Source organism: Epinephelus fuscoguttatus, linkage group LG8, assembly GCF_011397635.1.
Source record: "Epinephelus fuscoguttatus linkage group LG8, E.fuscoguttatus.final_Chr_v1".
In the NCBI taxonomy this organism is placed as follows: domain Eukaryota; kingdom Metazoa; phylum Chordata; class Actinopteri; order Perciformes; family Serranidae; genus Epinephelus; species Epinephelus fuscoguttatus.
Window position 1 is genome coordinate 38,348 of NC_064759.1, and position 12,285 is coordinate 50,632.

Genomic DNA, 12,285 nt, shown 5'->3' on the forward strand with positions numbered 1-12,285 from the left:
CCTCAGTGGAAACGAAGCTTGTATTTACTTGTATTTCACAGATAAACAATAAATTGTGAAGACAGTAAAACCTCCACTAAAATAGCATTTTAAGTCTTGTGTGTGATTTATCCTTCAGGGATTTACACTTAGGGATTTATCCAGGTCTCTCATGAGAAGAGGAAATCTCCACTCGTCGCTAAGCTAATTTAAACAATGCAGAATGCCCTAGACTGGCGCTAATAACATTAGCATTTTGTATTTGTGTAAAAAACATGTTTAGTGTAAGACAGTTGTTTTGTCAGTGAACCTTGTGAGTTGTAATGGAGCCAAACTGTGTGCCGTTACCTTTGTTAGATATTGCCGTTGTCCCTGGTTTTATGATAAGATGAAAAGATTGCTAGCTGCTAGGCTAATTTATACAATGTAAAATGCCATAGGCTTGTGCTAATAACGTAAGCAAGTTATATTTGTGGGGAAAATGTGTCCGGATTAACACAGATTTGTCAATGCTGCGAGTTATAGTGAAGCCAATTTCTGTACTTGTGTTTGAAATTGTCTCTATTAAGCCATGTTTAATGTGTGTTTTGGGTGTGTTTTGAATCAACTGAACTTTATAGCACTTCACAGAAACCTCCGCCACCAACCGTTTTGGAGATGTAACTGCAGAGTGACACAGACACACCACCACAGAAGTAAAAATGCTCACAACGGCATAGGCGACGTGCTTAGGCTACGTGCGTAGGGTCTACGCACAACCATAAAGGGGCGGGTTAGGGTGGGTTAGGGGTTAGGGGCGGCAGTAGCTAGGGTTGGGTCGGTTCTCGGTAATACCAGTTCGGTTCGGTACTCCGTCTTGGACCGGGTTTTTTTTTTTTTTGTTACTGACCAGGCCGCTTACTTGAGCAGAACATAGGCGGAGCGGACTCCACGGAGGTCTGCCCGGTAAAAGCAGACATCCGCAAGCTCTGTGCACGCAAAGCACGACCGTGCGGACTCCGCTCCGCGCACCAGTATCACACAAGACTGCTCAGCATGTATTTTTCACATCATGGGGATTTTTCACAGACATTTTTACAGGAAACTACAACGTGGAGGTGCGCTCGACTCCGCTTATAGTACGCCCGAGTCTGTGAGCACCTGTCTCTACCTCTTCGCCAAGCGCACAGTGAGCAGGAGAGAGAGAGGGGGGTGGGGGTGGGGCGGGGACTGAGCTAGGAGGTGCGAGTGCGCCGAGGCCTCTACTGCAGCCTGGAGTTTGTTTAATAGTGACGGGGAGTCGATAATGGCGGACAATTTAGTCTCGAAGAAATCAAAGAATGCACCACTATGGCAACACTTTGGCTTTGAGCCAGACAAAGGAGGCAACCCTTGTTTGCACTGATTGAGTAAGCTGCAAAATTTATTTGTAAGGAATAAAAGAAATAATGTGTTACTGTCACTCTGTTGTCTTATTGTCGTTTTTTATTTTAAATGAGTCAATTGCGTCCCCAAGTGGCGAAAATACAGTATTACCGACTTGAGGCGGTTTTTCACAAAAACCGGACCAAATTTTTTTTCCCTCATACCGACCCAACCCTAGCAGTAGCTGAGTCCATAGGGACTTGGGTTGGGAACCGGAGGGTCGCCGGTTCAAGTCCCCGTCCAGTCCAAATACGGAGCGTGGTGGCTGGAGAGGTGCCAGTTCACCTCCTGGGCACTGCCGGGGTGCCCTTGAGCAAGGCACTGCCCCCCCCCCCAACTGCTCGGGGCGCCTGACCAAGGCAGCCCCCTCACTCTGACATCTCTCCACTTTGTGCATGTATAGGTCCTGTTTGTGCATGTGTGTGTCTTTCAGACCTGTGTGTTAATGGCAACGGAGTGAAAAAATTGAATTTCCTCTCAGGGATTAATGAAGTATATAAAATTAAATTTAAATTTAAATTAAATTCCTCTTTACTGCAAGTAGTTACTACAGCTACCACGTCTACGTCTTACTACAACTACTACGTTTACGTCTTACTGCAACTACTACAATTACTGCAACTACTATGACTACGACAACTGCAACTACTACAACTACTGCAGCTACTATGTCTACGACTATTACAGCTACTATGTCTACGACTACTGCAACTACTACATCTACGACTACTGCAACTACTACATCTACAACTACTACGTCACAACTAACCCAACTGTGAATTTATACGCTTTTCTTTCCTAAACAGACGGTTGCTAGCAAGTGTCTAACGTTTTTACATACTGGTTGCGATTTAAATCGTGAATCGGATTTGTTGTGGAAAAAATCTGAGATTTTTTTTTTTTTAATTTGGACCATATCGCCCAGACCTGTGTCAATCAATCAATCAATTTTATTTATAAAGCCCAATATCACAAATCACAATTTGCCTCACAGGGCTTTACAGCATACGACATCCCTCTGTCCTTATGACCCTCACAGCTGATCAGGAAAAACTCCCCAAAAAACCCTTTAACGGGGAAAAAACAGTAGAAACCTCAGGAAGAGCAACTGAGGAGGGATCCCTCTTCCAGGATGGACAGACGTGCAATAGATGTCGTACAGAACAGATCAGCATAATAAATTAACAGTAATCTGTATGACACAATGAGACAGACAGAGAGAGAGAGAGAGATGCAGGACAGACGGTAATGACAGTAGCTTACAACAACATTAATGAAAGTAATGATATTATAATTATAATTACGGCTATTGTGGTACAATATGTTGATAGTATATATTAATATCTGATAGTACACATATGTGCCAATAATCATGTGTATAATAACAGTACAAGTGTGACTAATGATAACAGCAGCAGCAGCAGCAGGAGGCATCTGGCAGGACCACGGCAGCAGCACAACCACACACGTCACGCAGTCCAGGCACCGCTGTGATATGAGTTAATCTGAGAGACAGTGGAGCACAAAGGCTCCAGAGAAGAAGCCGAGTTAGTGACATGCAATACAGCTGAGTTAGTGACATGCAGTACGGCCGAGTTAGTGACATGCAGTAACAGGACATGAGTATTAGCAAAGGAGGAGAGAGAGAGGGAGAGAGAGGAGAGAAGGTGCCCGGTGTATTATAGGGGGGTCCTCCGGCAGACTAGGCCTAAGTCAGCCTAACTAGGGGCTGGTACAGGACAAGCCTGAGCCAGCCCTAACTATAAGCTTTATCAAAGAGGAAAGTCTTAAGTCTAGTCTTAAATGTGGAGACGGTGTCTGCCTCCCGGACCGTAACAGGAAGATGATTCCACAGGAGAGGAGCCTGATAGCTGAAGGCTCTGGCTCCTGATCTACTTTTGGAGACTTTAGGGACCACGAGTAACCCTGTGTTCTCAGAGCGCAGTGTTCTGGTGGGATAATAAGGCACTATGAGCTCTCTAAGATATGACGGAGCTTGACCATTTAGAGCTTTATAAGTTGGATTTTGCACTATAACAAATAAAAATGGCTGCGAGGTTTTCCAGGTCAGTGTAGTTTGTTTACAGCCTGGTTGGGGCGGTGACGTTAAGTCATGTGACCGTGGTGTAGTTTGTTTACAGCCTGGTTGTGGCTGTGACGCTTATGACGCTCATGTGACCGTGGTGTTTGTTTACAGCTTGGTTGTGGCGGTGACACTGAGTCATGTGACCGTGGTGTAGCTTGCTTACCTCCTGGTTGTGGCTGTGACGCTAATTCATGTGACCGTGACCGTGGTGTTTGTTTACGGCCTGGTTGTGGCGATGACGTTGAGTTATGTGACCGTGGTGTAGTTTGTTTACGGCCTGGTTGTGGCGGTAACGTTGAGTCTTGTGACCGTGGTGTAGTTTGTTTACAGCCTGGTTGTAGCGATGACGTTAAGTCATGTGACCATGGTGTAGTTTGTTTACGGCCTGGTTGTGGCGGTAACGTTGAATCATGTGACCGTGGTGTAGTTTGTTTACGGCCTGGTTGTGGCGGTGACGTTAAGCCATGTGACCGTGGTGTAGTTTGCTTACCGCCCGGTTGTGGTGGAGACACTAAGTCATATGACCGTGGTGTTTGTTTACGGCTTGGTTGTGGCGGTGACGTTGAGTCATCTGACCGTGGTGTAGTTTGTTTACAGCCTGGTTGTGGCTGTGACGCTAATTCATGTGATCCTGGTGTAGTTTGTTTACGGCCTGGTTGTGGCGGTAACGTTGAGTCATGTGACCATGGTGTAGTTTGTTTACGGCCTGGTTGTGGCGGTAACGTTGAGTCTTGTGACCGTGGTGTAGTTTGTTTACGGCCTGGTTGCGGCGATGACATTGGGTTATGTGACCTTGGTCTAGTTTGTGGTGTTCATTAGTGAAGATCATCTGACTGATCATAAATACTAGGGATAGGTCACAATTTTCGAATAGTCATTTTATTTTGAAAAATCGATTTTTTTTTAATGCGACTATTACTATTCGCCGTCTTATTTCCCCCCTTTATTTGACATGCAATTCAGCTCCTAACCGCATGAGGGCAGTCTAGGATTGCTACAGCGGTGTGAGATGGGCTACCAGCTAGTTTGATGCTCTTTTACAAACAGGAGAAACATGCAGAGACTACTACAGTCATCAAAAAGTTCCGTGTGGAACAACTTCGACAAAATAAACGAAAATGAGGTGCAGTGCAAACTCTGTGAGGCAAAGCTTGCGTATCACACGTCTACAACAAGTATGCACAGTCAGTTGAGAGCGAGGCACGCAGGAAGCGACGAGGAACCGTACGGCCGGGGTCCACCGGGCCTGTCAGCGGCACGACACGTCTGCAGCGCGAGTCCCGTAGCAGCTCGCCCCCCTGTTAATCAATTACAGCGGCTGCACTAGCAACGGGAGCAGCGTGACACCCCCCATCTGTCGCGTGACAACTTTTTATTTTATGCGGCTCTTCTATTATTTTTTCTAACTTGTAGGTAACTCAAATATATGTAATAACTTAGGTGGAAAATGCTTTAACATTTCATGCAGCCTACAGGCAGCCTCTCGGCTCAGCAAACGGTAAACAACCCCGCTGGCTTCTCTATGTGTCGCTTCCGTACGCAGTCAGTGGAGCCCAAATGAATACGCCGTGACACTTTGCAGCCAGTGGAGCCCGGCCGTAATGATGAATGAATCTCTGTGCGTGGCTCCGAGGGGGGGGGGGGGGGGATTATTCAAAAAAATCGTTGAATAGTTGCCATGATTTTCGAATAGTGTTTTTGCTTGTGCTGCCCATTCCTAATCAATACTTGTTTTCATTATAATCCAGTGGAAGAATTGGATCTTGGCAGATGAGGGAGTCAGGACGACGTTAACAGACAAACATCGTCCCTGTAGCTCTGTATTTTGAATTAAACGACAGGAAACAGGAACCCTGCTTGTCTCCTCCACCACCACAGCACCCCCCACCCCACCCCTTCCACCCCCCCACCCCCCACCCCCTGCCGCCGTCGTTCTCCCACCACTCCCCCTCCTTCTGTGTGAAACCGATCCATCCTCTCATTCTGCCGCTCTTTCTCTCATCCTCCATCCCTCGCTCCCTGCGCTGCACGGCGTTTGTCTGATCAGTCTTCCCGTACACCCGATCGCAAGGAGCGCAAGGCCAACTCTGCGGGGAAGAAGAGGAGGCGCTCACCCTCACCGCCCAGCACTCCTGCTGAGTCCCGCAAGAAGGGAGGAAAGAAGGGGTAAGGATGCCACTTTCTCATCTTCCCTTTTATATCCAGATGTAGAGCCAAGATTTAAAGGCTGAATATTTGTCTTTTACAACTTGGTCTGTGAATGATGAAGGATAAAACCCAAACTCAAACAGATCCTGTGTTACTTCCTGTCCTGAACACACCGTTTCCTCCTCAGATTGTACCTGATAGAGAAAAAGGTCACCAGTGTGTAAGCAGCTCTGATGCTCAACTTATGGTTCGTGGGCCAAATCTGGCTCATGACAGGGGGCCAGGTCTCCCAGCACATTCTAACTCACTCAACATAAACTGATTCAACTGAAACTTTTTCTCATGTAAATATGGTGATAAATATTACGATATCAAAATACAGCTGGTTTATCAAACAGGGGCCGATCAAGGGGCCCCAAATAATTTAAAATACTACAAGCACCCCTGCATACACCTTACCTGTGCAAGACTGCTGCAACTGGCCCCTGATCTCCTGTCCTTTCACTAACATGGCACCTGGTCTTGTGTCCTGTCTCTTATGTGGCCCCTGGTCTCCTGTTCTGTCACTAATGTGGCCCCTGATCTCCTGTCCTTTCACTAACATGGCACCTGGTCTTGTGTCCTGTCTCTTATGTGGCCCCTGGTCTCCTGTTCTGTCACTAATGTGGCCCCTGATCTCCTGTCCTGTCACTAACGTGGCTCCTGATCTCCTGTCCTGTCACTAACGTGGCACCTGGTCTCCTGTCCTGTCACTAATGTGGCCCCTGATCTCCTGTCCTGTCACTAACGTGGCACCTGGTCTTGTGTCCTGTCTCTTATGTGGCCCCTGGTCTCCTGTCCTGTCACTAACGTGGCACCTGGTCTTGTGTCCTGTCTCTTATGTGGCCCCTGGTCTCCTGTCCTGTTACTAACGTGGCTCCTGATCTCCTGTCCTGTCACTAACGTGGCTCCTGATCTCCTGTCCTGTCACTAATGTGGCACCTGATCTCCTGTCCTGTCACTAACGTGGCACCTGGTCTTGTGTCCTGTCTCTTATGTGGTCCCTGGTCTCCTGTCCTGTCACTAACGTGGCACCTGGTCTTGTGTCCCGTCACTAATGTGGCCCCTGATCTCCTGTCCTGTCACTAACGTGGCACCTGGTCTTGTGTCCTGTCTCTTATGTGGCCCCTGGTCTCCTGTCCTGTCACTAACGTGGCTCCTGATCTCCTGTCCTGTCACTAACGTGGCACCTGGTCTCCTGTCCTGTCACTAACGTGGCCCCTGATCTCCTGTCCTGTCACTAACGTGGCACCTGGTCTCCTGTCCTGTCACTAACGTGGCTCCTGATCTCCTGTCCTGTCACTAACGTGGCACCTGGTCTCCTGTCCCGTCACTAATGTGGCCCCTGATCTCCTGTCCTGTCACTAACGTGGCACCTGGTCTTGTGTCCTGTCTCTTATGTGGCCCCTGATCTCCTGTCCTGTCACTAACGTGGCTCCTGATCTCCTGTCCTGTCACTAATGTGGCCCCTGATCTCCTGTCCTGTCACTAACGTGGCACCTGGTCTTGTGTCCTGTCTCTTATGTGGCCCCTGGTCTCCTGTCCTGTCACTAACGTGGCACCTGGTCTTGTGTCCTGTCTCTTATGTGGGCCTGGTCTCCTGTCCTGTCACTAACGTGGCACCTGGTCTCCTGTCCCGTCACTAATGTGGCCCCTGATCTCCTGTCCTGTCACTAACGTGGCACCTGGTCTTGTGTCCTGTCTCTTATGTGGCCCCTGGTCTCCTGTCCTGTCACTAACGTGGCACCTGGTCTCCTGTCCCGTCACTAATGTGGCCCCTGATCTCCTGTCCTGTCACTAACGTGGCACCTGGTCTTGTGTCCTGTCTCTTATGTGGCCTCTGGTCTCCTGTCCTGTCACTAACGTGGCTCCTGATCTCCTGTCCTGTCACTAACGTGGCACCTGGTCTCCTGTCCTGTCACTAACGTGGCACCTGGTCTCCTGTCCTGTCACTAACGTGGCACCTGGTCTCCTGTCCTGTCACTAACGTGGCACCTGGTCTCCTGTCCCGTCACTAATGTGGCCCCTGATCTCCTGTCCTGTCACTAACGTGGCACCTGGTCTTGTGTCCTGTCTCTTATGTGGCCTCTGTTCTCCTGTCCTGTCACTAACGTGGCTCCTGATCTCCTGTCCTGTCACTAACGTGGCACCTGGTCTCCTGTCCTGTCACTAACGTGGCCCCTGATCTCCTGTCCTGTCACTAACGTGGCACCTGGTCTCCTGTCCTGTCACTAACGTGGCCCCTGATCTCCTGTCCTGTCACTAACGTGGCACCTGGTCTCCTGTCCTGTCACTAACGTGGCTCCTGATCTCCTGTCCTGTCACTAACGTGGCACCTGGTCTCCTGTCCTGTCACTAATGTGGCCCCTGATCTCCTGTCCTGTCACTAACGTGGCACCTGGTCTCCTGTCCTGTCACTAATGTGGCCCCTGATCTCCTGTCCTGTCACTAACGTGGCCCCTGATCTCCTGTCCTGTCACTAACGTGGCACTTGGTCTCCTGTCCTGTCACTAACGTGGCCCCTGATCTCCTGTCCTGTCACTAACGTGGCACCTGGTCTTGTGTCCTGTCTCTTATGTGGGCCTGGTCTCCTGTCCTGTCACTAACGTGGCACCTGGTCTCCTGTCCCGTCACTAATGTGGCCCCTGATCTCCTGTCCTGTCACTAACGTGGCACCTGGTCTTGTGTCCTGTCTCTTATGTGGCCCCTGGTCTCCTGTCCTGTCACTAACGTGGCCCCTGGTCTCCTGTCCTGTCACTAATGTAGCCCCTACTAATAACACTGACTTATTATAGTCTGTACAGCTGAATGTCTGAGACACGTCCACTTCCTATGTCGTCTCACTGACTGTGACTCTTTGTTTGGTGTCAGGAACCCGGGGCCTCACTGGAAGCGTCGGGGCCACAGAGGCGAAGAGGAGGACACGGAGGAGGACATGACCAAGGACATGGATGACTCTTCAGCTGGTGCCAGCATTGAAGAAGGCAGCATGTCTAAGAATGGTACGTGCCGGGGGAGGGGCTAAGATGGACTCTTCCTCAGCCTGATCATGCTCAGTGAACGTTTTTTACAATGATGTCATCATGTACCGTGGCAACTTGCCATCCAACGCCAAAGTAGGAATAATTATTACTAACCTTTTTATTAATCATCAATTTGATCAATTGTTTATCTAGAAAAAGATCTGGTGTTCCCAGGGTGACATCATCCCATCTTTACATCATTCTGACAAACAGTCCAAAACTCAGATTGATTTAAATATAATTAAGTTGACGGAGAGGAGGAGACATGAGAAAGAGGAGGAGACATGAGGAAGAACCTTTGTAACAGTAACCATGATAAGTTGTTAATGTGACATCGAGCTGCAGCCAACATATATTTGTCATATATTTATTATATATGTATCGTGAATATATTATCATATATTTATTATATATTAATCATATATTCTAGGGCTGCATGATAACTTTTCTTTTAAACCGATACTGATAACACACACACACATACAGTACAGGCCAAAAGTTTGGACACACCTTCTCATTCAATGCATTTTCTTTATTTTCATGACTATTTACATTGTAGATTCTCACTGAAGGCATCAAAACTATGAATGAACACATGTGGAGTTATGTACTTAACAAAAAAAGGTGAAATAACTGAAAACATGTTTTATATTCTAGTTTCTTCAAAATAGCCACCCTTTGCTCTGATTACTGCTTTGCACACTCTTGGCATTCTCTCCATGAGCTCCAAGAGGTAGTCACCTGAAATGGTTTCCACTTCACAGGTGTGCCTTATCAGGGTTAATTAGTGGAATTTCTTGCTTTATCAATGGGGTTGGGACCATCAGTTGTGTTGTGCAGAAGTCAGGTTAATACACAGCCGACAGCCCTATTGGACAACTGTTAAAATTCATATTATGCCAAGAACCAATCAGCTAACTAAAGAAAAACGAGTGGCCATCATTACTTTAAGAAATGAAGGTCAGTCAGTCCGGAAAATTGCAAAAACTTTAAAAGTGTCCCCAAGTGGAGTCGCAAAAACCATCAAGCGCTACAACGAAACTGGCACACATGAGGACCGACCCAGGAAAGGAAGACCAAGAGTCACCTCTGCTTCTGAGGATAAGTTCATCCGAGTCACCAGCCTCAGAAATCGGAAGTTAACAGCAGCTCAGATCAGAGACCAGATGAATGCCACACAGAGTTCTAGCAGCAGACCCATCTCTAGAACAACTGTTAAGAGGAGACTGCGCGAATCAGGCCTTCATGGTCAAATAGCTGCTAGGAAACCACTGCTAAGGAGGCAACAAGCAGAAGAGATTTGTTTGGGCCAAGAAACACAAGGAATGGACATTAGACCAGTGGAAATCTGTGCTTTGGTCTGATGAGTCCAAATTTGAGATCTTTGGTTCCAACTGCCGTGTCTTTGTGAGACGCAGAAAAGGTGAACGGATGGATTCCACATGCCTGGTTCCCACTGTGAAGCATGGAGGAGGAGGTGTGATGGTGTGGGGGTGTTTTGCTGGTGACACTGTTGGGGATTTATTCAAAATTGAAGGCACACTGAACCAGCATGGCTACCACAGCATCCTGCAGCGACATGCCATCCCATCCGGTTTGCGTTTAGTTGACGATCATTTATTTTCAACAGGACAATGACCCCAAACACACCTCCAGGCTGTGTAAGGGCTATTTGACCAAGAAGGAGAGTGATGGAGTGCTGCGGCAGATGACCTGGCCTCCACAGTCACCGGACCTGAACCCAATGGAGATGGTTTGGGGTGAGCTGGACCGCAGAGTGAAGGCAAAGGGGCCAACAAGTGCTAAACACCTCTGGGAACTCCTTCAAGACTGTTGGAAAACCATTTCAGGTGACTACCTCTTGAAGCTCATGGAGAGAATGCCAAGAGTGTGCAAAGCAGTAATCAGAGCAAAGGGTGGCTATTTTGAAGAAACTAGAATATAAAACATGTTTTCAGTTATTTCACCTTTTTTTGTTAAGTACATAACTCCACATGTGTTCATTCATAGTTTTGATGCCTTCAGTGAGAATCTACAATGTAAATAGTCATGAAAATAAAGAGAACGCATTGAATGAGAAGGTGTGTCCAAACTTTTGGCCTGTACTGTATGTGTGTGTATATATATATATATATCATGATATCAATACTATAAACAAAACCAAAACAGTTTTGACCCTTTAAATGAAGAGATATTTATTTTATCCAATGAAAAAATATTGGCAAGCATCTCAAACATTTTCGAAAAGATATCAAACAAAAAAAACATTTGATATCTCAAATGAACATCAATTTAAATAAGGTGCATTACTTACTGATATAATAATAAAGGCCCCTTAAACTGATGCAAATACATGCATCGGGATTACAAACTGAAAAAGTTCATTCCAGAAGTTCAAAAAAAAAATAACTACATATAGAAAATGATTGCACTGAACAAGTTAGATTCAAAAATTTCTATGTAAACACAGTCTGAAAAAGTGCATTCTTAAACAAAAATAATAATGCACTGACACAAGTTAGATATGTCTATGTAAACAAATTAATAAAGTGCATTCCTCAATAACAGTAAAAAAAAATACTGACAAGTTAGACTCGACTGTGTAAACAAACTGGAAAAACTGCATTCCATAGTAACAAAAAAAATAAGTTTAAAGGATTTTGGCTTATTTTTCCATTCAAATGAATACCTTTTCACTAAGGTAAATGAGGTTCAGTTCTTTTATCTCATATTAGAAGAGAGACAGCAAGAGTGAGTGAGTGAGTGAGTGAGTGAGTGAGTGTGCACGTCTGTGTGTGTGTGTGTCAGAGAGAGTGTGTCTGTCTGTGTGTGTGTGAGAGAGAGAGACAAAAAGAGAGAGGGTTCTGACCTGATATCACACTGTATTCTCAACACTCAAACTTTTGGTTCCTTAATGACTTACAGGGGAACTATTTATCTACCCTTGTACCTCTTGATGGATCAGGGCAAGATTTTGTTTTTAATGAAAAGCAGCGTCTCTGCCTTTTCGCATGCAAGTCTTTCTTTCCTCGGTCATCACGTGTCTAGCAGCAGAAAACAAGCGCTTGTTCGTTCACAGCAAGTTGTAAAGAGTGGGCCATGCAGCCGAGGCTTGCAACACCGCACTCATTCATTGCCTTTTCCAGATTACGCGCATTATTTCGTAAGACAACATGCACCATCTCCTTAATATTCCACTGCTGTAGCATAGTTTCAAAAGTCCGGTGAATCATTGTACCTGTGAGCCGGGCAGCTCCTGGGACTGCAACACCGCTCTGTATAGTTGAAAGTCTGTATTTAACCACTGCACGGTCAGACTCATCATGCTTACAGGGCTGACATCAAAAGTCCATATATCCATGGTGAAGTTTATGTCTTTCACGTTGTTATCAATCAAAGTGTGAATACATTTGGAGATCGCATCATACTTAGCTGGAAGGCGCACATCAGAAAAGTAGCGGCAACTCTGCATTGTAAACTGTGTCTTTAAGTGGTTAATCAAACGAGAAAAGCCTCTGTCCTCAACGAGGGTGAAGGGCTGGTCGTCAAGCGCCATCATTTCCATGATTAAATCTTCAATAGCCTTAGTCCGTGGGTCATTTCTGG

The 12,285-nt window shown here is 46.5% G+C and overlaps 1 protein-coding gene and 1 long non-coding RNA gene across 13 annotated transcripts in view; one reads left to right on the forward strand and one right to left on the reverse strand.

The window, feature by feature from the left end:
- The window catches only part of smarcc1a (SWI/SNF related, matrix associated, actin dependent regulator of chromatin, subfamily c, member 1a), a 39,011-nt gene that overhangs the window by 8,382 nt on the left and 18,344 nt on the right, over nucleotides 1-12,285 (forward strand). For both annotated transcript variants that reach the window (XM_049584793.1, XM_049584794.1), the window contains exons 10-11: nucleotides 5,517-5,635; nucleotides 8,528-8,658. In XM_049584793.1, the coding sequence (XP_049440750.1) occupies nucleotides 5,517-5,635; nucleotides 8,528-8,658 (250 nt within the window). The remainder of the gene's footprint in view (nucleotides 1-5,516; nucleotides 5,636-8,527; nucleotides 8,659-12,285) is intronic.
- LOC125893862 (uncharacterized) lies at nucleotides 5,646-8,521 on the reverse strand. Of its 11 annotated transcripts, XR_007449928.1 has the most exons (6): nucleotides 8,271-8,521; nucleotides 7,652-8,209; nucleotides 7,280-7,558; nucleotides 6,971-7,218; nucleotides 6,847-6,908; nucleotides 5,646-6,567 (listed from the first exon to the last, which is right to left on the reverse strand). It is a non-coding gene; the product is annotated as an uncharacterized LOC125893862 (long non-coding RNA). The 11 variants fall into 11 exon arrangements; XR_007449922.1 differs by lacking the exon at nucleotides 6,847-6,908 and having other exon boundaries at nucleotides 5,646-6,474; XR_007449924.1 differs by having other exon boundaries at nucleotides 5,646-6,412; nucleotides 6,847-7,218.